The 23,704-nt window shown below is 40.7% G+C and overlaps 1 protein-coding gene and 1 non-coding gene across 2 annotated transcripts in view; both read left to right on the forward strand.

The window, feature by feature from the left end:
• Positions 1-1,018: 1,018 nt before the first annotated feature.
• Positions 1,019-23,704, forward strand: part of HSD17B4 (hydroxysteroid 17-beta dehydrogenase 4) — a 90,537-nt gene continuing 67,851 nt past the window's right edge. The window contains exons 1-8 of the mRNA XM_044263463.1: positions 1,019-1,193; positions 5,313-5,366; positions 14,747-14,857; positions 16,794-16,853; positions 17,387-17,408; positions 17,514-17,560; positions 19,818-19,902; positions 20,998-21,185. Coding sequence (XP_044119398.1) covers positions 1,136-1,193; positions 5,313-5,366; positions 14,747-14,857; positions 16,794-16,853; positions 17,387-17,408; positions 17,514-17,560; positions 19,818-19,902; positions 20,998-21,185 — 625 coding nt within the window. The 5' untranslated portion in view covers positions 1,019-1,135. The remainder of the gene's footprint in view (positions 1,194-5,312; positions 5,367-14,746; positions 14,858-16,793; positions 16,854-17,386; positions 17,409-17,513; positions 17,561-19,817; positions 19,903-20,997; positions 21,186-23,704) is intronic.
• TRNAT-UGU lies at positions 4,403-4,475 on the forward strand. Its single transcript has one exon. It is a non-coding gene; the product is annotated as a tRNA-Thr (tRNA).

The following is a 23,704-nucleotide window of genomic DNA, read 5'->3' on the forward strand; positions in this document are numbered from 1 at the left end:
TGAGTCCTATTCTTGTGTGTGTGTGTGTGTGTGTGTGTGTGTGTGTGTGTATGTGTATTTGGGTATTTGGGCTCTTTCCATAGTTTGGCTACTGTTGAGAATGCTGCTATAAACATCAGGGTTTATACACTCCTTCCAATGTGTATTTTTGTAACCTTTGGGTTAATACCCCTCAGTGCAATTGCCCCTAGCCAAGTACTAACACTAAAGCAGCTGAGTTCCTTGAACAAGGTCACTCAGCCTGCCTCCAGTATTTGTCAGTGGGCTGCAAGCTGTAAAGGGATATAATTTTTCTACATTTCTTTTCCCTTTGTTCTCCACACACGATTAGCAGACCCGTGCAGATTTATCATATGTTCAATCATGCTGCATTGCTATGAAAGGTTTACCTTTAATAACTTTGAATAGCTCTGGAGGAACTTATTCATCTGGAAACTTGTGCCTTCCACCCATAGATGCTTAATAATTGTTAAATGAATGAAATACAACATATGACTTTTCTCAATATTCAAAAGCAAAGATCATTTAGAAGCACTTGTTAGAAGCCTCTTTTTTTTTTTTGGTCCCCAGAGATTCTATTGGGAGGTCAGTGTGAGGGTTCACGACTCTGTTTTTAACAGTTCTTGGATGATTTTCGCACGAGATTCAGGGGTTACATTCTAACAAATCTTTACTCATTGGTAAGGGGTGCCTTTTTTTCCTTCGGGTCTATGCCTGAAAGTTATTTAAAAATAGGGGCTGCGTCTTATTTCTCTAGGGTAGCGCCTAAGTCCCGAAAACACTTGTTGAATGAATGACAAAATGATAGGAGAATGGATGTACTTTTGGTGCCCTGTCAGCCATTTACCACACAGGTCCTCGAGGATCCCATTACTTCTAACAGCGAAAGTGGCCCTTTGAAGTCAAACCTCTTAAAAAGGCTCTCCGAGGCCCAGGACTACATTTCCCACTGGACTACATTTCCCAGAGTTCCAAGGGATTCCCGCGCAGGCGCACTTGGAAGTGCGTCCTTTTCCTTCCCTGAAGCCCTCAGGTCACTCCCATCCCTCCCCTTCCATTCCATTTTTCCTCGGCGTGTCGCAGGGGGAGCTGCAGCGATTCGGCTTGTGTGTCTGTGTCGCAGCAGGCTGGACTCATGGCCTCGCAGCTGCGTTTCGACGGGCGGGTGGTACTGGTCACCGGCGCGGGGGGAGGTGAGCACGCGAAAGCCGGAGAGCGGACGCCCGCCTAGCTGTGGCGCCCGTAGTCCCCCTTCTCGTCCCGGGCTCCACGCGCAGCCGCAGCTGCAGTCCCGGCGCCGGGGCTGCGGGCGGTGATGCGGCGGCGGTGGGGGGGGCGGGTGAAGGCGGCATGAAGAACCAGCCAGGGGACCGGTGGGCCGGGTGGGAGGGCGGGTAACGGCCGTTCTCGAGGTGCCGACTCTGCCGAGGAGGGAGAGGTGGGCCTGGCCGGCGTTGAGTCCAGAACCCCCCACCCCCACCCCCCAAGTCACAGAGTCCCGTGCAGCTTCCCAAGGCCCCCGGGGGTCCTGCAAGAGAGAGAGAGGCCGGGCTGCGCTGCGGTGGTCAGGACTCGATAAAAGTTCTCACTGATGCTGGGTCGCCTCTCTTCTCGCCTGTGTGAGGCCTCTTGTCGAGTCCTCGGAAGGCTGTGGAAAAGCCGGGCGCGACAGGAGTCACCCCGAGAGGAGAAGGGATGGCAGCCCCTTGCCTTTGGGAAAAGTCAGCTGTGCAGTTTTTCTCTTCCTCTTTGACATGGTTCTAAGCCCATGAGAGGTTCTTCTTTAGAGAGGGGTGTCTGGGGAGTGTCCTCTCGTTGGAGTTTGTGTGCTTATCTAGCCAAACACTGTAGTGGACAGACTGGGCTCTTGGTGCGAGTTGTAAACTCAGAATGCCTGCGGGAGTCAGGCAGGTGTTAGGGTGGGCGTGGGATAGGAACAACAGAAACTTGGCGGGGGCGGGGGCATATTTCTGGAGTGGGCCAGATCAGAATGGAGATTTGTTAGGCGGAAAAACCCTATTCTTGAAGGAGGGAAAAAAAAAAAAAAAAGAGGAAAACCGCTCATACCCATGGTGGTGGTCTGTCCTGTGATTTTATGCTATTTCCCACCAGCGGGTGACCGCTCTAACCCCCAGGTGTTGGGATCTTGACCTTCTTTGCCTTTGATTCCCACGGCTGGTACCTTCTATCTACAATAGACCTAATATGTAATTAATTTAAATTGTGTATTAAAAGTCACAACAGTGGAATTGTCAGTTAATCCATTTGTATCTTCACGTCTTTGTTGATAGATTCTAATGCCCCCATTCCCAAGATGCTTTTAGTCTTAATTGGTGGCCAAGAATTTTATACCCATAGCTATATTCATCCTAAAATGATCATATGTTTTTGAGAAACCTTTCTTTCTTTCTTTCTTTCTTTTTTTTTTTTTTTAAAGTAGGCTCCGTCCCGAGCTTGGAGCCCAGTGCTGGACTTGAGCTGATGAACCCTGAGATTGAGACCTGAGGGGAGATCAGCCACCCAGGTGCTCCTGGAGAGCATTTTGTTTACACTTAGCCTTTGATGGAAATAATTAAGTGATGCATTGAGTGTTGTAAGCCTGTTTAAATAGAGTGATTTGCAGTTTGAAATACGTTTTGCACCATGACCCAGGACACCCAATACACCATTCATGACATGATACATGGTAAATGAAGTACCCTCTAAAATTTTCTATTTCACTAAGTAAATGCACATTGCAACCTCCTAAACTGATCCTTGTGAATCATTAATGAGTTGTGAGTAGGTAATAATGGACTTAGTACCTCCTGTTTATAGAGCCCTGCAGACTTTCCCTTGCCTGGATTATGGTATGGTCACCAACTCTTGTTGATCTGAGGGAGATAAATAATTTCGTAGTGAAGTTGAGACTGTCCTAGGTCATCATTGAAAAACGGAGACAGAGATCAAGTTGCATTCCTATCACGGAGACTTGTCCTTGAGGTCTTGGGTTTCTCATTTAGACATTCATACCCATATAACTGAGTCAGTGCTGAACATCCCAGGAGGGTATCCATGAATGCCTGCAGGGCCTGATTTGAGAATTAGTCTGACTCCAACCCACTCCTATTCTACAGATAAGAGAAATTTATCAGGGTACCTGGGTGTCAGCCTTTGGCTTTGGTTATGATACCAGGGTCCTGGGACTGAGTCGGACTCCCTGCTTAGCAGGGAGCCTACTTCTCCCTCTCCCTCTGCTGCTTACCTTGCTTGTGCTCTGTCTCTCAAGTCAATAAATAAAATCTTAAAAAGAAAAAAATATATATATATATCTGCACTATTTAGGTGCTGTTGTTTTGCTTGAAATACAGATTAGTTTATTGGGAGACCTGGAAGGAGAGTTACAGAATTGTCCACACAATTCTCTGTGCTTATCAAGCCAAGCACAGTACTTCAGCTGGAGTATTTTGCCATGGTTGGTGGTATAACAGGGGAATAACAGGGTATAATAGCCATTTATTGATTGACTGAAGTGGTTGTTGGGAATGTAACTGTTGAAAGTTGAGGATTTGGGCCATGGAAGAAGGAAGGAAGTCCAGTCATTTTGAATTTCAGAGGGTTTTGAGAGCACAGATGTTGCATCTGGAACTAGTGAAAAGTGTGTGAGTAGCTGGAGATTCTGAGTAAAGCTGGAAAGGGAAATAGTCTAGGGAGCTATTTTCACGGGCTTTGTTGTTAATTTAGGGAGTGTAAACTACCTAACCCTAAATGAGCAGTTTGAGTTAAGAGTCAACTGAGATTTGACAGTGTTAAAGAAATTAAGGTCAAATAAAAAAAGGGAGAAATGAAGAAGTGTGGCAGTGAATTTAGGTGTGGGTGAGAAGAGAATTAAGAATTAAGAAGACATGAGGGAATTAAGAGATTATGACGAAATGGAGACTCTTGGATTTAACTTTTTGTGCCTTTGACTCTGAAGCTGTGCTGGGTTGTGTGGGAAATACAAAAGCGTGACATATTCAGTCTCAGCCATCAAGGGCGTTCTAGTTTAATTGGAGAGGCAGACTAATGGACATAAAGTATTAAATAATGTTTATATAAACACTATGCAAGGGTCCTTCCTAATCTGTTAATGAGTTAGTGGGGTTGGAGGGAAAAGAGACTCTCACTTTTCACTTTATATGCAGATTTGTGTATAGTTTATACAGGCCTTGATGATAAAGGAACATCATTTACATTATCTTTTGAGAGAACTCTATAACTTGATTTTAAGTTGAGACAATTCTCTTATTAAATTAGGTCACTCTCTCTACCAGCGACTCTTATTTTTTGTGTTTGGTAATTGTGTAGCCAAGGTTTGGTACAGGGTATAGAAATCACTAGATATTTGAAGCAGGTAAGGATTTAATACAGGTATTTAGGGGATGCCTGGCTGGCTCAGTGGGTGGAGCATGTGACTTGTAATCTCAGGGTCATGAGTTCAAGCCCCATGTTGGGCATGGAGTCTACTTGAAAAAATAAAATTAAAAAATTAAAAAAACAAAACAAAACTACTACAGGCAGTTGGGTGTTCGACATTTTGTCTTGCAATGACTTGTGGAACCATCGTAACTGGTTCAGGAGGGAATTCCTAACTCGGGGGCTGCTGTTGGAACTGCTACAGTCCAAATAGCCACACAGTACCAAGGGTCTAAAGAGTGGAAGCTGCCAGCTGGAGCTTGATCAAGAGGGAGCTCAATCAAGAACTACACACACTGTTTCTTAATACCTGGGAAGATTTCAAGAAAGCAGCTCCTTAACCAGTGGTGACAGCCAGAAGTCACCGTAAGCTAACTTGGCTCATTTCCACCTTCCAGAAGTGGAAATGCCTTTAATGGTGGAACCTTGGAGCCTCCTAGCATCGGGGTAGGAGGTTGGGAAATGGTGGGCAGAATAGGTGGAAAATACAGTTTTAAGCTTTCTGACCTCTGTAAGTAGAAGAGGGTGAGCTAGATGGGGAGAGATCCTATCATTATAATGTAGTTAATTGCTGGCCACTTACTTTAAAGATTATTTATTTATTTATTTGACAGATCACAAGTAGGCAGAGAGGCAGGCAGAGACGGGGGTGGGGGGGCGGGTGGAGAAAGCAGGCTCTCCTCTGAGCAGAGAGCCCAATGCGGGGCTGGATCCCAGGACACTGAGATCATGATCTGAGCCAAAGGGCAGAGGCTTAACCCACTGAGCCACCCAGGCGCCCCTTGCCGGTTACTTTAAAATAGGGGTTGATTTGAATGGACCCCAAAATTGCTAACATTTGTTTAACTCTCTTGATGCCTTTTTTTTTTTTTTTTTAGGACTGGGCCGATCTTATGCCCTGGCTTTTGCAAAAAGAGGAGCATCCGTTGTTGGTAAGTTGATAAAATTTTCTTTTTAACGAGTAGCTGGGATTGAGAGTACCGTCCTCACAAGTCAGTCACCTTTGTCTTTACGTGAAATCATTTGTCAATGTCAGATTTCATCCTCATTATTTCTTCTGCTGGTAAAAGTATTCCTCCTTGAGGCTGACTTTCTAATTTACTTTTTTTTTGTTTTTAAAGATTTTATTTATTTATTTGACAGAGATCACAAGTAGGCGGAGAGGCAAGCAGAGAGAGAGGAGGAAGCAGGCTCCCCGCTGAGCAGCGAGCCTGATGCGGGGCTTGATCCCAGGACCCTGAGATCACAACCTGATCCGAAGGCAGAGGCTTTAACCCACTGAGCCACCCAGGCGCGCCATCTAATTTACTTTTTTAAAGTAGACTAGTTCTGCAGAGTCTGAAGCTGAACAGAATTGATAAGGTGGTCACCCATTCATTGTACAGAAGGAAAGTCTTGAATTTGGTAAACTGTGAGCTGTAATTTTTTGAGACAGAAGAAGGCTGATGCAGAATGAATCCCTTTAAGTATAAATATATTGATAAAAATAAGAAGTTTGGAGTCAGGAAATCCAAAGTATGTTTCTTTTTTCTTTTTTCGTTTCTTTTTAAATCTCTTTCATCAAAATATTTCCTCGGGAAGTTTTTACCAACAAATTTTTAAAGTTTTCGTTGAAGGGACAGTTGAATGAATTTTATTATGGTCATCAGTTGGAAGACGCTGCATTGAAGGATCACAAGGTGCGAGGTTTTAATAATTTAAATGTTTTGGTCTGGCATGATGTGGTATGCACGCGGGAGTGGATTTGTCTGCCGCCCAGCCTTGGTGGACAGTAATTGAACGAGTGCTCAGTGCAGGATACATAGGTAGAGCAGACAATAGGGCCTAGTATTTACTAGTCTCTTTGTTGAGGTAAAATTGTTGGCCCACAAGGGCTTAATAATGACTGTTTTTCTACCTCTTACTAAGGCACAGAGAGAGATAAATTTCCCCCAATTTGTGTTTGGAGACATGTATAACAAAAGGATAAGCAGGCACCCTGGTTTTCTAGAGAAAGAACATGCAAGCAGGACATTTAATTATACTCTTCTCCCTCAGGTGGATATGTAGCTTATCTTTATGTAAGGGACATAGAATCTTTGGATGTTCCTTGTTTAAAGGCATATCTCTGCTCCTTGTGGCAAGCACCAGTTTTGTTATTTTGGTATTTAGCCAGAGGGCGTGGGCTCCGTTGCCAGATTTTCGCAAGATACTTCATTGTCAAGGTCCATAGTCCCATTTATTTCTTAAATAAATGTTTTTTCTCTTATTTCTGTTGCTGCTGCTTAATTTTTTTACCCTATAACTTTTGATTTAGTTACCTTTTTTTTCTGCTCAGTTCTGTTTGGGTAAGGACTCTGTTTTATCTTCTGTATCTCCTAAAGGACCTAGACTATTTCCTTGTGCAGAGAAGGTACTTTGTTCACTGGACTTTTTTTGTTGTTTGACATAGACTCTTCTTGGAGGGGGTTGGGGTGGGGACAGGTGTGTCTTTTGAGATTGGTCAAATAAATTCCTTTTTTTGTGTGGGATTAAGATATAATCTTAGTTTATAAACTTATTTTGTAAAAACTTCACAACATCGTCTGTTCATGTGGGTCATTTTTCCTGTATTGATCTCTTACTGTTGAGTTTATTAAATTCGGAACAAGAGCTTTAAAATTCTAACAAAAAGAGAAAGAGGTCTTGCATGTCTTTTTATTTTGTCATTGCAGCAAGTGCTGGTGAAGTCCGGCAGGACAGGTACTGTGTCTTGCAAAATCATTTGTTGTACTAGGCTGAAGAGCCAGATTTCGTTTGGTTAAGGGCTTGCACAATCATTTGTCATACTTGGCTGAAGAGCCAGATTTCATTTGGCTAAGGGGAAAGTCAGTCTGTTGAAATGGCTTAGCTTTTGGTGGATTTTTTTCTACTGCTTTTTTTCTGTGACCTACCTGTGAACTTTGTAGACCAGCTGCAAGTTGTGTTCCTCCCTGGCCACTGCTACCCCCTAGTTTTAGCTTTTCAGATACCTGTTTCTAGCTTGCATTATACACACTACTGTTTCTTCTTTGTTAATTTTTGTTCTGCCCAGTGTATTTTTTACATGAGTAAGAAAAAGTAGAGGAATAAATAAACCTGGGAGGGTATGACATCAGAGTATCTTGTCTATGAAAAAGTGATTCCTCCTAATTTTATGACTAGCTCCGAGTTCCTTAAGAAGTAAGACCAAAAGGGTAGAGTAGTTTGTTTCTCATGTAAGTCTCCTTATGCTGGGTTATGCTGGGTTAACAAACAAATCTCAATGTCTGATAATAGTAAAGAATTATTTCATGCTTTTGTGGCCTTTTAGCGTCCAGTCAGCTGTGTCTCTGCTCTCAGTGTCTTCCTAATTGCAGGATCCCAGCTAAAGGAGCAGCTTCTGTCTGGGACATTGTTGCTCTTGGGACGGAGGGAGGAAACCAGTGGATCCATGATGGCTCCTAAGTCTCTTCTTAGCTTGCCACTGCCACTCCCGTTTCATTGGCCAGAGGAAGTCCCTTGGCCAAGCATCACAAAGATTACTCTCTGACTTCATGTTAATATGATTGCTGTGTTTTATATCCCATAATAGAAAGAATTGTGGGAGATTGCAGTCTGTGTATAAGAACTGGTTACAACAAGGGATGTTCAGTGTTGTCTAAATTACATCTTACAGGAGATGGTTTTACATGCCTGTGAATGTTGGCACTGGAATTTTTTGGACTTTTCTCAGGAGCCATAGGCAGGACTCCGAGTCTTAAGTTTTCTCTTGAGGGCATGAGCAGAAAGATGACTCAGCAGGAAGAACCTCTCTTGAGGTTCATTAGAAAGGCAGAACCTTTTTCAGTTCTTGAACTGGAGAAGGAGCACCTTCGGTCATTGAAATCACAATCCTTTAAGATGGGCGTGATTGCTTGCCTGTGCTGCAGTTACACAGTGGCTGGTAAAGAAGACTCTTAGGTTCCCAGGGCCTGATGACAGAGTCTGTGTTTCCAAGCCCTGTGTGATCCTCACAGCTGAAGGGAACGGTGGTGGGAAAAACACTGCCTTCCAAGTCAGGTTGGGCTTCCAGTCCTGGCTATGCTGCCCAACCATGTGATCTCTTACACCTTAGTAGCCACCTTATCAAACTTTGAGAATTATGGTGGGGATTAAGTGACATCAAAAACTAAAGGCCTAACAGACACATGAAAAATGCTCCACATCACTCGGCATCAGGGCAATACAAAACAAACCCACAATGAGATACCACCTCACACCAGTCAGAATGGCTAAAATTAACAAGTCAGAAAATCCCCGCTGGCGAGGATGCGGAGAAAGGGGAACCCTCCTACACTGTTGGTGGGAATGCAAGCTGGTGCAGCCACCCTGGAAAATAGCATGGAGGTTCCTCAAAATGTTGAAAATAGAACTACCCTATAACCCAGCAATTGCACTACTCGGTATTTACCCTAAAGATACAAACGTAGTGATCCAAAGGGGCACGTGCACCCGAATGTTTATAGCAGCAATGTCCACAATAGCCAAACTATGGAAAGAACCTAGATGTCCATCAACAGATGAATGGATAAAGAAGAAGTGGCATATATACCCACCGGAATACTATGCAGCCATCAAAAGAAATGAAATCTTGCCATTTTCGACGATGTCGATGGAACTAGAGGGTATTTTGCTTAGTGAAATAAGTCAGTCGGAGTAAGACAACTATCATATGATCTCCCTGATATGAGGAAGTGGAGATGCAACGTGGGGGGTTTGGGGGGTAGGAAAAGAATAAATGAAACAAGATGGGATTGGGAGGGTGACAAACCATCAGAGACTCTTAATCTCACAAAACAAACTGAGGATTGCTTGGGGGAGGAGGGTTGGGAGAGGGTGGTGGGATTGTGGACATTGGGGAGGGTATGTGCTATGGTGAGTGCTGTGAATTGTGTAAACCTGGTGACTCACAGACCTGTACCCCTGGGGCTAATGACACATTATATGTTTATAAAATTAAAAAAAACCAAACAAACAACTAAAGGCCTGGGGCACCTGGGTGGCTCAGCTGTTGGGCTGTGCCTATAGTTCTGGTCGTGGTGCCGGGGTCCTGGGCTTGAGCCCCTGCTTGGCAGGGGTCCTGCTTCTCCCTTTCCTACTTCCCTTGCTTGTGTTCCCTCTCTTGTTTTCTCTCTCTCTGTCAGATAAATAAGTAAAATCTTAAAAAAACAAAAACAAAGAATACTAAAGGCCTTTGTAAAGGGAAAAGAATGGCACCAATGGTAGGGACTGCCTGCCGTGTGTGAGACCCTTTGCTTAGGACCTGGAATGTCCACGTGAGCCTGAGGTCTTGCTCACGCAAGGGCATCCTAGCCTCCTTATATATAACGTGTTTCTATTTTAGATCCTTAAAGAAAAGGGTCTCCCTTAGGCACTGATGTATTCTCTCCAGTGTAAACTCAGTGCTTTGCTTAGCAATCACTTAAGACATACACGCTGAAGCTGGTGCAGCCACTCTGGGGAATGATACGGGAGTTCCTCACCAAGCTGAAAATAGGGCTACCATACCATCCGGCAATTGCACCCGTAGGTATTTACCCAAAGAATACAGAAATACATATTCGAAGGAGTACATGCACCCTGATGTTTAGAGCAGCATTATCAACAATAGCCAAACTATGGGAACAGCCCACATGCCCATCGAGTGATGAGTGGATAACAAAGACATACACAGACACACACAGATACACACACACACACACACACACACACACACAGAGGAATACTACCCAGCCATCAAAAAGAATGGCATCTTGCCATTTGCAGTGATGTGGATGGAGCGGGAGCATGCTGTGCTCAGTGAAATGAGTCAATCAGAGAAGGACAAGTAACAGGTGATTCCATTCATGTGGAATTTAAGAAAGAAAATGGACGAATGTAGGAGAGGGAGAAAGAGAGGGAAATAAATCATGAGAGACTCAACTATGGAGAAGAAAGTGAGAGGCGATGGAAGAAGGTGGGTGGGGGATGGGCTAGATGGGGGATAGGTATTAAGGAGGGCACTTGTGGTGATGGGCACTGGGTGTTGTGTGTAAGTGATGAACTCTTCTCCTGAAACCAATATTGTGCTGTATGCCAACTAACTGGAATTTAAATTAAATGGATGAATAAATAAATAAATAAATAAATGGGAAAAAAGGACATACATGCTGATTAAGTGAATGGGTTATATGTCACATGGAGAAGAATCGCAAGAAGGCACGTGTGGATTCCAGCTTATGATAAATGAGCTATACATACAATGCCCACACCTTCCCCAGATGCTTCTTAGGACTTTCACAAACCCAGGTGATGGGAGGCAACCTTTTAAAGATAGCTTTACTATAGCCCCGGGTTGTTTATAATTTTTAAATGATAGAAAAATTAAAAATTCTTTATACAGTTAGTAGATACCATCACATAGACTCCTTTATTCATCCAACAGTTATTTACTGGGTGCTTGTCATGTAGCAAGCCTGTTCTAGGAGCCGAAGGAATAGAGTGGGGGATAGACTAGATGGGGTCCCTGTTTTCACAGAGCTTACATTCTAGTTTGGAGGGGGGAGCTTTGGGGAAGCACAGTAAATACTTATGTAAAACTCTGTCAGCTAACTAAGAATTTTGTGGAGAAAGAATCTGAGTGAATGGCCTGGAAGAGAACTCTGAGGAGGGACCTGTGGGCAGGGAGGGATTGTGCCACTGAGATGTGGGGCCCAGGAGCCTGTGACGGGGGCCCAGCTAGTGAGTGCATCAGTCTTGGGTCAGGAGTAGGCTCACTTGTGTTCAGGGTCAGTCAGAGGGCCAGTGCAGCTGGAGCAAGGTCATCAAAGGGGACAAGACCGGGAGATGAGAACAGAGAGGTTGCGGAGAGCCAGATTGCAGAAGATCCTTTAGCTCTGAGCCCGGACCAGCTTTTACCCTGTTGGAGATGGGGAGCCATTGGTGAGTGTAAATAGAGCAACAGCCTGACCTGATTTAAGCTCTAAGTGGATGGTTCTGATTGCTGTGTAGAGAATAACTGTGGGGGAGCAAGAATGCAGGTGGGGAAGGATGGTGAGGTCGCTGGGGCTTTCGTACCATTAACTCTCCTTGGGCATCTTAATGATTTTTCCATTAAAGCAGAGAAAGCAGAGAGTCCTATCAAGTTACTGCAATAATCCACAGAAGAGATAGTGGTGATTTAAATAGGTCGTAGGGGTGGAGGTGGGGCAAAGAGGTTAAATTCTAGGTATATTTTGAAGGTAGATAGGGCGGAGTTTGCAATGTGGGTTGGGAGGAAAGGAGGAATATTGAGAGGCCGTTTACTGAGATAGGGAAAGACCACAGGAGGGTCAGATGGGGAGGGAGGAGATGTTCCTGCTAGACTTTCAGAAGGAGATACTCAGTAGACAGTGGCCTACAAGACTCTGTCGTTGGGGGACAGGTTGCAACAACATCAATCTGAATATTCTCGGTTTATAGATGGTATCCAAAGCCAGGAGACTGAATTACATCACCTGGGTAGTGAGTACAGATGAGCAGGAGAAGAGGTCCAACGACTGAACTCGGGATGATCAGTTTCTCATTTTCCATTTCTTCTCTCAGTAAGGACACCTTTGATGCCATCTTGTTGTTCAAAGAAAATCAGGTACAGGAGCCTAATTTAAGACCCTGCTTTCTAAACTACCACTGCACTTTGTGGCCCTTCACATATTTAGAAACACTGATGGCCGCTCTGGAGAAGCTTTCTGATGGAGAGTGAGTGTATCTTCTAGCCTAACAGTGCAAAGAGTATGGCAACTCTGTTGTTCCCTTTTGGTTTAGTGGAAAAAATTGTGTTCTGTTTTGGATAAAAGAAACTTGCTTCCAGTGTTAGAGGAACAGAGTGGCTTTGTGGTAGGTGTAGGTTCTAGTCTGGATTTGCCATTTCCTACAGCCTTGGCTCCTCTGGCACGTTCCCTACCCCTTCCCGACTTTCTCATCTGTGAAACTGGAAACAGCTGTTCTGCCAACATTTCAAAAGCTCTGTGGAGATCAAAGGCTGCAGTGTACCCAGTGGTACTTTGAAAATGTCAAGTATACATATACCAGTATGAGGTACAAATGGTATTTTAAAACTCTTTTTGATTATTATTTTTCCTTAGAATTTTAGCCATCCGTTTAATGGTAACAGTGTCACATAGTACGGGTAGGTTTCTCTTTGCGTGTAATTGCAAAACGATCTTTTCCCATTGTTGCTCTCCCAGGCTTTCACCCTGAGATTTAGGTCTGGTGACAGTGGCAGAATGAATGGGATCAGTGTTCACTGAGTACACTCTGATGTGGAGCCTTGTCTTGAATAAGTCTGTTCTGATGCTGTTTAGCTGCATGGCTCTGATCTCAGGCAGTTACTTACACAAGTTTCAGTGCTTACCTGTTTGGTTGCACTTTGAACAATTTCCACTTGAGGGTAGTGTTCGATTGCACAATGGAGTAATTCTTTCCAAATATCCTGTTTGCCAATTGCTTTTGAACTTTGCCTTACTTAAAAAGGCTCTTACAAGACTGTTAGCTGTGAGTCTTAAACTCCTGCTATTTCTTTTTACTAGTTGTTTCCTGTCATTTGAGTATTGCATAGAAATGAACAATTAAGAGGAGTTTAGTGTTGAGAATCTTTTTTCATCTCTTGAGCAATAATGTAAGCCTCTTTCCATTACTTTGTGTCTTTATACCAGTTTTTATTTGCAGTAAGAAAATAATTTTTCTACACTGGTAGAAAAATATATTTCAGTCCACCTTCTGAAAAACCCTTTTCCTTAAGAAAGTTATGTGAAAACACATTTGACGTAGCAGATGTTCAGTATGGTTTGGCATTGGCTTTTTCCCTGCCTCATTCCCTTATCTTCAACCACCCAACCCCATCCAGCCAACACCTGAATAAAAAGAGAGAGAGAGAGAGAGAGAGAGAGATTCTTTAAAAGAAAAAAAAAATCTTGTTTTTTACCCCAGATGTGGCAAACATCAGTTTGGTAATATTAAACGGCTTTAAATTTTAGTATATTACCCTGCCATTTCTTGATTAATTTTTTATTGTTGTTCCTCTAAACTTATGTAATTATGTTATTACAAAATGTTCATTTTGCAGGTGCCTGGGTGGCTCAGTGGGTTAAGCCTCTGCCTTTGGCTCAGACCATGATCTCAGAGTCCTGGGATTGAGCCCCTCATCAGGCTCTCTGCTCAGTGGGGAGCCTGCTTCCTCCTCTCTCTGTCTCTGCCTGCCTCTCTGCCTACTTGTGATCTCTGTCAAGTAAATAAATAAAATCTTAAAAAAAATGTTCATTTTGCAATGTAAATTATTTGTCTGAAGCGTTTTTATTTATTTATTTTTCAAGTGATTTGGAATTGATCTTTGGATCTTCTTAGTAGTTTTAGCATGTTATTTTGTAAATTTTACCTTAAATTGGGACGTACACTAACTTTATTTGTCCCCATTATTTAGTTCTGTTGGTCTTTATGTACTTGTTGCAAATTTTGTATTACTCTAGCCAACCCATACTCAATGTTCAGTAGATGAGAAAGCCTTTAAGGACCAGTGCCATCCTCCTACATTTTAGTGTCCCTCTGTAGTACAGTTTTCTTTTTTTTTTTAAGATTTTATTTATTGACAGAGATCACAAGTAGGCAGAGAGCAGGCAGAGAGAGAGGGGTGGGGGGAAGCAGGCTCCCCGCTGAGCAGAGAGTCCGATTCCGGGCTCAATCCCAGGATGCTGGGATCATGACCTGAGGTGTAGGCAGAGGCTTTAACCCACTGAGCCACCCAGGCGCCCCAGTAGTGCAGTTTCCTTACAAATAGTAAATGCTTGATCAGTGTTTGTACAGTTGGATACAGCGAGATCTTAATGCGGTAAGTATGGTCAGTTGTTAAACACCAAACAGTGGAGTCATGATACCAATTAGAGGCTGAACACTTACGACTTCTGTATATGTTTCTGATCTCTTTTAACAAATGTTTACTTCTTTCATGGTAGACTCTGATACAGTATGTTTTATGAGTATTCTTTTTTGCTCAAAGTGGGTTGAATCATTTTCTTTTTCTTTTCAAAAAAGGAAAAGCATTGCAAAGTTTAAAATCTCATGAGCTGAACCTGCGTTTAAATATTTTTGCTGCTTTATCTCTCTCTCTAGAAACAAAGAAGCATGGTTGAAAGTATGTTATCTCTTGGCATGTTACAGAAGACAGGGGTAGAGTGGGAAGGAATGGAGGAGGTGACAGAAGAGATACACTCAAAGTGGCATTTTATTTCCAGTTCGTATTTTGAGGTTTAAAAATGAGTTCTTGTTTGTTTTTGCATTGCAGTGAATGACTTAGGAGGGGACATGAAGGGATTGAGTAAAGGCTCCTTAGCCGCTGCTGATAAGGTTGTTGAAGAAATAAGAAGTAAAGGTGGAAAAGCCGTGGCCAACTATGGTATGGTATTTGAAAGCGCCATGCTGTTTTTTGCCTTTTCCTTCAATTCACGCTGTTGCTCACATTAATAATCATTGGGCAAATGTCTCATCATTCCAGTGTGATTATGAGATTAGATTTTCTCTGAGCCAGCCACATCTGTTTGGCTATCTATTTTATATAATATATGAGGCTTTTAAAAAGCTTTGATGTAGATTATTTCATGAGTCTTAACTTTCAGCATATTGTTCATTTAACATTTTTATTAATAAGCACATGATAAAATCAGTAAATTATTAATGATGTGGATAGGAATATGCTTTTGTTTTGAAAGACCCGTTTTAGCTAAAAGGTTTTAGGTTATTTCTACAGAATGACATTAGATTCTTCTTTTAAGAATTGTTTTAGGAAAATTCTTGTGGTAATGTAGCATCAGAAGAAAAATGCCTCCTTTCTGGTATCCAAACACTAAGTTCCATTTTGCACAAGTAATCATTACTATATGTGACTTTCTTTCCTTTATAAAAACGTAAGAGTCAAAGTTAGGCATTAAAGCCACCAGGAAAACAGCATTTGATGTATTGAGTCTAATAGTATCTGTAAGGACCCTTCTTGAACAGATTTACTTTAAAAAACGAGTGCTTATTGACTTTTCTGTAAATTAGATTGTTTTTATTAGCCAGAGGTAAAATTAGATTGTCAGTCTCTTGATTTTGAAATTTTAAAGGAAGGGAAATAGGATATGATTTGTTTTAAGTGTTCTATGGAGTAATGAGACAGATATTTTAGTGTCTTCTTTTCTCACTGAGGATCTACAAAAATGTTTTCAACTTTTTTTTTTTAAATTCTGGAGTTTAAAAAAATCTATTTTATAATGAGAAAAATTCCAGACTCTTTCCCTTGCCTCTTCCCGTAGTGTTGGTATACAAACAATATCAATCAGTCAAGATGCAGGTAGGAAAACAAGGCCCTGCAGATTTCCAAGTGTGAAGGGTTTTCACACAAAGAATTAGAGGCTTGCATATCCATGGCAAGGACTGGGCACCTGCATGTGAAGAAAACTGTGGATGGCCTTGTCCGGTTCTCACCGCTCAAAGGTCTCTTATCCGTACTCTGCTCCCAAGATTTGCCTGCATATGCAGGCTTCTCCTACTTCTCCCTTCTTGAGCGGGGTTCCTCTTTTGGCAGATCTCTGTGGATCTCAGGGAAGGGAATCTATTTCCTGGCTCCTCCACAGAGATTGCAGAGAATATAGAGAGAGACAGTGGGATGTTGATACCTGGTCATTTGACACACAACTCTGGGGACGTGAGCTCTCCCCCTAGGCTGATGAGCAGAAAAGAAGAAAGCCACTCTATTTTGTTGAGCTTTGCTTTTTGTATTTAGTGATGTACAAATAGTAGGTTTGTTTCCATATGTAGTTATTGAGCTTTGAGCCTGCTTTTTCAAATTAAACATGTACCCCCGGCCTCCCTTCTCAATTCTGATTTGCATCTTGTAGAGGGAGTGCCTCTGTGACTATTGAAAATTAAATACAAATTAAACAATTAAATAGTCACTTTGTTTGTCGTACTGGCCACATTTCAAGGGCTCAGTAGCCACATGTGGATAGTGGCTACAGTATTACTACAGAAATAAGACATTTCCATCCTCACAGAAATTTGTATGAGACAGTGTTGTTTTAGATAGTATTGGCCAAAAATTTTTTTATTCCCCTCTCCATTTTTTTTTTTTTTTTTCTTTTTGGCAGGTTAAATAGTTGTTTTAGGGGCTGCATTTCCTTTGTAACATTAGATCATCTAGATTTCAATTTGTTATGTGCCTGCAATATATATTTGTTTTGGGGGAAATGAATTCTGTTGAGTGAATAGTGTCTGTCATGTGCTCTGATCCAGAATTTAGGAGTTATTTGAGAGGGATAGTACTGATGTTTTGTGCTAATTTTCCTTTCCTCCAGATTCAGTGGAAGCGGGAGAGAAGATTGTGAGGGCAGCACTAGAAGCTTTTGGAAGAATAGGTGATGTTTCTTTGTGTTAATGTACTAACAGAGCAGCTTCTACCTTCTTAATCAAATTTTTCAATTTTTCTTTTGTTTATAAAAAATTCCTTCTCTTTATAACCAATGTTTTATTTATTTATCTGTAGTTATTTATATAGCTAAGTTTTTCAATTGCTTTTACAAATTAATTATTTTACACACCCTACCTTATTTCCCAATAGGCTCCAGGTGGCATTTTTTAATGCAAAAATGTGTTGAGTTTGTTTCATAGTTTTTTGGATTTAAAAACTCTTAAAAAATTATGAGCATTTTCTCAGTTTCTTATTTGTGAAAACTGAATTCTACTGAATTCTTTTATAAACACATTTGTTTTTTTTTGTTTTTCTATAGGTATAAAATTCTGTTTTGATAGCACTCTTCTGCCACTATTATTATTTACTTTTCCATGTGGGGAGAAAAAGCCCAATTTTGAAAGAAATACGAGCTGTAAGCCATTGCAGATTAATACACTTGTTTTTATGTTTGTGACTTGGATTTTTTTTATCTTGTAGATATTGTGGTCAACAATGCTGGGTGAGTATTTCTTTTTTCATTTCAAGAATAATGTGCTTGTGAAGTTTTTGATTTTATTAAAAAGTGGGTACTTTTCCTCCTCCTAACCTATATCATTGTTTTTAGAATTCTGAGGGACAATTCTTTTGGTAGAATAAGTGATGAAGACTGGGGTAAGTTGTTTGTAACATTTGTCTCTGCGGAGGATACCTATCCATTTAGTGTTTTAATATTTGAGACATTTATATATTTAAGGAAAAACCTGCTCCTACCTACTTTTGCCTTTGCTAATGTATATGATGAACGTGATGAATAAGCTTTACAACTGAAAATGACCACAATGGTTGGAAGTAATCTATTTTCTTTTGAACATTTGATAAATGAAAACTTTTTTAAAGTCATTTGGCAGAAAGATTTTGTCTTTCATTCGTTTTCCTTTTTTTCTTCTTGAGAAGTTGTTAGCTTTTTCCAGCTGTATTAACTTGTCTTCCACATGCTTGGCTACTGGTGTGAATCTTATTTCAAGAACAAGAGCAGGATATGGAAGGGAGTCTGGGGCCCTGAAAATGTTCAAGATCTGAGAACTGGAGGTGGGGGGTGGGGTCCTAGATGTAATTTTGAAGCTTCTAGTGAGTAGGGGAAAATCCCATTAGGAATGGCACGTTGGAAAGATTGGGTTTAAATAACAAATCACTTTTTTTTTTTCTGTTTGCTCTTCATACCTTTCTTTTCTTCTTTTTTTAAGATTTTATTTATTTGAGAGAGAGAGAGAGAGAGCACACAACTGCGGGGGAGGGGCAAAAGGAGAGGGAGAAGCATACTCTCTGCTGAATGGGGAGCCGGATGCTGGGCTTGGTCCCAGGACCCTGGCATCATGATCTGAGCCGAAGGCAGACGCTTATCTGACTGATCCATCCAGGTGCCCTTTGTGCTTTGCTTTTCATTGGCCATCAGAACTAAAACAAACTGGGGGCTGGAAGTGCAGGAAGCACACAAACTAAGGTGAATTATATCACTGTCGTTGAAGCGTGCTTCTGGGGTGCACGCCACAGTTCTTTGGGAAGAAGCAAAGCATCTCTGTGATTGAGAATTAAGCAAAGAAGGGCTTTTAATTTCCTCTTTCTGATTTAACCACTGGGTAAAGGAAGAAGCTGAGAAAGATAGGATTTGTTGGCCGAAGGGGCTTATGTTGTTGATTTCTTTTCTGCTCTGGGCGGGGGCAACAGTGGACCTTTTGCCCCTCTCGGTTCATCCTAAGTTCGCAACACCTAACCCATTAGCGACCTTTCCCTTTTTTTTTCTTTTTCTTTTTTTAAGTTCCTTTTGTCACTTTTACATTATTCTTCTAATATACCCATGGAAACATTTGTCGAGGTTTTAGGCTGAAACAGAAATAAATAAATAGTATCAAAGTTTTAAAAGTGGTTAAAAACTTGATAATTAGGGACACCTGGGTGGCTCAGTTGGGTAAGCAACAGCCTACGGCTTGGGTCATGATCTCAGGGTCCTAGGACGGAGTCCCACCTCAGGCTCCCTGCTCAGCGGGGAGCCTGCTTCTCCCTGTGCCTACTATTCCCCCTTCTTGTGTTCTCTCTCTGACAAATAAATAAAATCTTAAAAAAAAACCACCCCAAAACTTGGTAATTAGAAGAGTAAAATTAAATCTAGAGTTGTCTATCTGAATCATTCCCCAAGTTGTCTGTTCATTAGATGGACATCTCTAAGAACAGATGGGCCTCTCTCTCTGCCCCCTGACCTCTCTCCCTCCATTTTCTGATCCCTTCTGCCCCAACTCATTTGCAATTTACCCTCATAAAAATATGGGTTTAGGGAAATATCAATTGGCAAACATTTTTGGACAGTGAACTGTGTAGGTTGTGCTTATGCTTTTTAAAAAATTTATTTGTTTTGTTAAAATTTTCATTATTGGAGTATAGTTGTTATTGGAGTATTGGAGTATAGTTGTGGAGTATAAATACAGTATTAGAGTATAGTTGTAGAGTATAAATAAAACATTTTTATTTTTTATTTCCATGTGCACAGCATTGTGATTCAACAGTTGTACACATTATACTTTAACTAATGTTTGTATTGGTCCCAGTTTTATGTGTAAAATTCTTGGATGTTTGTATTAGTGGATTTTTATAGGAAGTGAGCATAAATTAAAGATGGCATTGTATTTAGATGTGTACAGGGATTATAGTAATTTTATCATAAATTGTAGGGAGAATGGGTATGAACTGTTGATTGGTTAAATACTTGGGACATAAGCAAAAATGCTTACTTAGGGAGCAATATGACCATAGTTGATCTTGAATGCTGGTATAAAATAAACATCTTTGTATAAATAAATCATTGATTATGTTGATTCTGAGACATGCCTATTTAATTTTTGACAAAGTATCTAATAAAAGTAATTTACTGTTTTAGATATAATCCACAGAGTCCATTTGCGAGGCTCTTTCCAAGTGACCCGGGCAGCTTGGGATCATATGAAGAAACAGAAGTTTGGAAGGTAGAGTTGTGTGTGCCTCTCGGGGGTGGGGGTCGGGAATGTAGTGCGTGGGTCCTTGTGAACAGGGAAAGGTAAGTGCTTTGGCATTGAAGAAGATCTCTTCAGACATGAGCAGACTTAAAATGTACTCTTGGCATGTACCCTCTCATTAAATTGGTGTCATTTGGTCAAGGATGAGCTGAGCCGGCCAACTTTATATATTTCTTTTCACCTCCCACTTTTCATTTTGATAGTCTAGCAGTATACAAATGGTGAGGATTCAACTGTACTTCATTCTCTAACCAAAGTATAGTGATACTGTGTCCACTGACCAGCTGAGGAGAGACGAGTGCTGTGTTTAGCTCGCTGGTCCTGGTCCGACATGAGTTGGTCTTTAGAAACTGGGAGCTGTAGGACTGTGTCTGTGTCCGTGTGAGTGACCAGGAACGTGGCAGAGCCACAAGGTGGCTCCGTGGACTCTGGCTGGCTCTTTCCTGTTAACCTGGATTTCATGCTACATTTACTAGAGGAAACTGTTTGTGATACCTGTTCCTGTTGGACAGTTCTAGCTTCTCCTGATTCTCAGTTTCTGAAAATAAATTATCCAAATTATTTTACTTGGTCTACTAAAGAGGGTGAGATGGGCTCACATTTTGGAGGTGGCATTGTTTTGATATGAGACATTCAATATTATCCAGAAAGAGAGGGGCAAAGTAATGATAACTAAAGCATTAGAACTGATTTTCCTAATGTTTCTTACCATAACCTTAACACATTTTCACTTTATTTTATGTTTATAGATATTTATTGCTGTTTTCAGTAGCTAATGAATATAGATTCTTATACTTGAATTCATTTGGTCTTGATCAGGGATTTTTTTTTTTTTTTAGGGATTCTTTTTAAAACAGTTAAATCTTGTAGTTGAATTTTGAGAGATTACTTCTATTACTAATATTATTTTGCATATATGAATCATGACTGTAGGAACCTAATGACAGTATACAGAATTTCCTTTGATGGGTATAATAGTACAGAAAAAGAAAATAAAAGGCTTTAGAGTTGCTGTGTTATCAAAAACATGGAAAAGAGATTTTGAGAGATTGATCTTCCTTTTAGGATTATCATGACTGCCTCAGCTTCAGGAATATATGGCAACTTTGGCCAGGCCAATTATAGTGCTGCAAAGCTGGGTCTTCTGGGCCTTTCAAATACCCTTGCAATTGAAGGCCAGAAAAGCAACATTCATTGTAACACTATTGCCCCTGCTGCTGGATCACGGATGACCCAAAACATTATGCCTGAAGGTAAGTAGCTTAGATTTTTCAGTGCTCGTAGCCACAAATCTATGTGGAGTGAGCTTTGCAGAAGTATTTAATTTTCTGAATAGTTTAACAAGTTATTTATCTTACCTTTTCAAAAAGCATTATGTATCATTGTGTTCATCATGGAAACTTTAGAAAAGCACAAAGGAAAAAAATTTTAAATGACCCACAGTTCTGCCACACAGAAATATATTTTCATTCTTTTTCTCTGTGTAGGTACACATAAATACATATATATATATATATAAAATTTTTTTTTAATGGAATGAAGTAATAGCATTTTGACCATTTTATAGTGATAATTATTTTTTAAAATTAATAGACTAATTTTTAGATCTGTGTTTTAGGTTTATGGAAAAATTGGGCAGAATGGTAAAGATAGTTTTCCCTCTTATTAACATCTTGCATTAGTACCCTACGTTTGTTATAACTGATGAACCAATATTGATCCATAAAAGAACAATATTTTAAATTAATCAAAGTTCATAGTTTCCATTAGGGCTCATTCTGTGTATTGTATAGTTGCGTGCGTTTTCACAAACATACAATGTTCTGTATCCACTGTCATATACAGAATTTATTTATATAAAGTCGTTTCACTGCCCTGAAAATCCCCCATGCGTCAACTCTTTATCCTCCCCTCTTCCCAGATGTCGGGTAGGACTGAGGTTCATTTCTCTTTATCATTGAATAATATTCCCTGGTCTGGAGGGACCACAGTTTATTTATTGATTCATTGAATGAGAAACATCTTAGTTGCTTCTAGCTTTTGGCTATACATATTAACTTCACCTAATACCAAATCAACGTTATAGCTTACGAAAAGGTATCTTTTTTGTGTTGCCTTATTCCACAGGGATCCAGATAAAGTCCACAGGCATTTTGTTACTAGAGATCTTATATTATTTAATACACTAGTTTGTTCTTTAAAGATGAGCCATTTATTTGTTGAAGGAACTAGTTCATTTGTCCTATAAACTAGTACTCATTCTTGGTTTGGGTTGTCTTTGCCCATTTGTAGAAATTCAGTTGACCACATAGGTGTGGTTTGTTTCTGAATAATGTGTTCTGTTCCACTTATCTCTGTGCCTGTCCTTTTAACCAGTGGTTTTGACTACTCTAGTTATATAGTAAGTCTTGAAGTCAGGTAATGTGAGTCTTCCAACTTTGTTCTTTCAGCATGTAAAATGTAAGTGTATGACTGAGAGCCTTATACTGTTACATAATACACAGAATACTTGAGTAGTGGAAAAATATGTTGTTGTTGTTTTTTAAAGATTTTATTCATTTGAGAGATAGAGACAGAGAGCATAAGCAGGGAGAAAGGCAGAAGGAGAGGGAGAAGCAGAATCCCTGCTGAGCTGGGAGCCTGAAGTTGGCTTAATCCCAGGACCTGGAAATCATGACCTGAGCCAAAGGTGGATGCTTAACCATTTGAGCCACCAAGGTGCCCCAAACATATGGTTTTTAAATATTTCTGGTTTTTAACATTGCTAAAAGGAAAATCTTCATAATATTTTAAAAGTTGTTTCTCTGAAATGGTGCAGTACAGTTTATGAGTGGAGGGGCTTCTGGGTGGCTCACTTGGTAAAGCATCTGCCTTTGGCACAGGTCATGATCCTGGAGTCCTGGATTGAGTCTCATGTTGGGCTCCCTCCTCAGCAGGGAGTCTGCTTCTCCCTCTGCCATTCAGCCCTCTCTCTCTCTCTCTCAAATAAGTAAGTAAAATCTTAAAAAAAAATTTATGACTAGAATTATTTTAATATTAGCTTTTTCATGGAACAAATACTTGTTTGTAGTACTTTTTACTTTTCGCATTTGAGCTAACGTTCATTGTAGAACTTGGGATTTATGATACCAAGTATATATTTCCTAGCCTTTGCTAAGAGCTGTTGTACCTGACCAGTTTGTTTTAATGCAGAAAAACTGTTTGAACCAGAGATCTCATTTTTTTTTCCTTGTCATCAAGGCCATTTCTAAAAATCCCTTATTTTTAAAAGCTCTATATTTTCATATTCATATCATGGTAATTCTTGTTAAAAAAACAAATTATATGAAGGGCAGTTACAATTCATCTCTTCTCCTTTTAAGTAGAATACTATATATATATATGCAAGACAGTGTTACTGTTTAATACTTCACAATGTTGCTGGGAGGAAGAAAAGCATAAAAATATAATCGATTGTCATGTACTTGCTACTTACCCCTGGCACTGGAGCCTTACTGATAACTTGGCACTCTATCTTTGTACCCTCTGTTCTACCTCTCTGCTTCATACCAAGAGATAAACACTTTGAAATTTTGTGTTCATTCTGGTTTTTTTTTTTTTTTAATATTAGAGATCACAATTAGGCAGAGAGGCAGGCAGAGAGAGAGGAGGAAGCAGGCTCCCCACAGAGCAGAGAGCCCAATGTGCGGCTCAATCCCAGGACCCTGGGATCATGACCCGAGTGGAAGGCAGAGGCTTTAACCCACTGAGCCACGCAGGCGCCCCTTGTGTT

The sequence above is a fragment of the Neovison vison genome, chromosome 1 (genome assembly GCF_020171115.1).
Source record: "Neovison vison isolate M4711 chromosome 1, ASM_NN_V1, whole genome shotgun sequence".
In the NCBI taxonomy this organism is placed as follows: Eukaryota; Metazoa; Chordata; class Mammalia; order Carnivora; family Mustelidae; genus Neogale; species Neogale vison.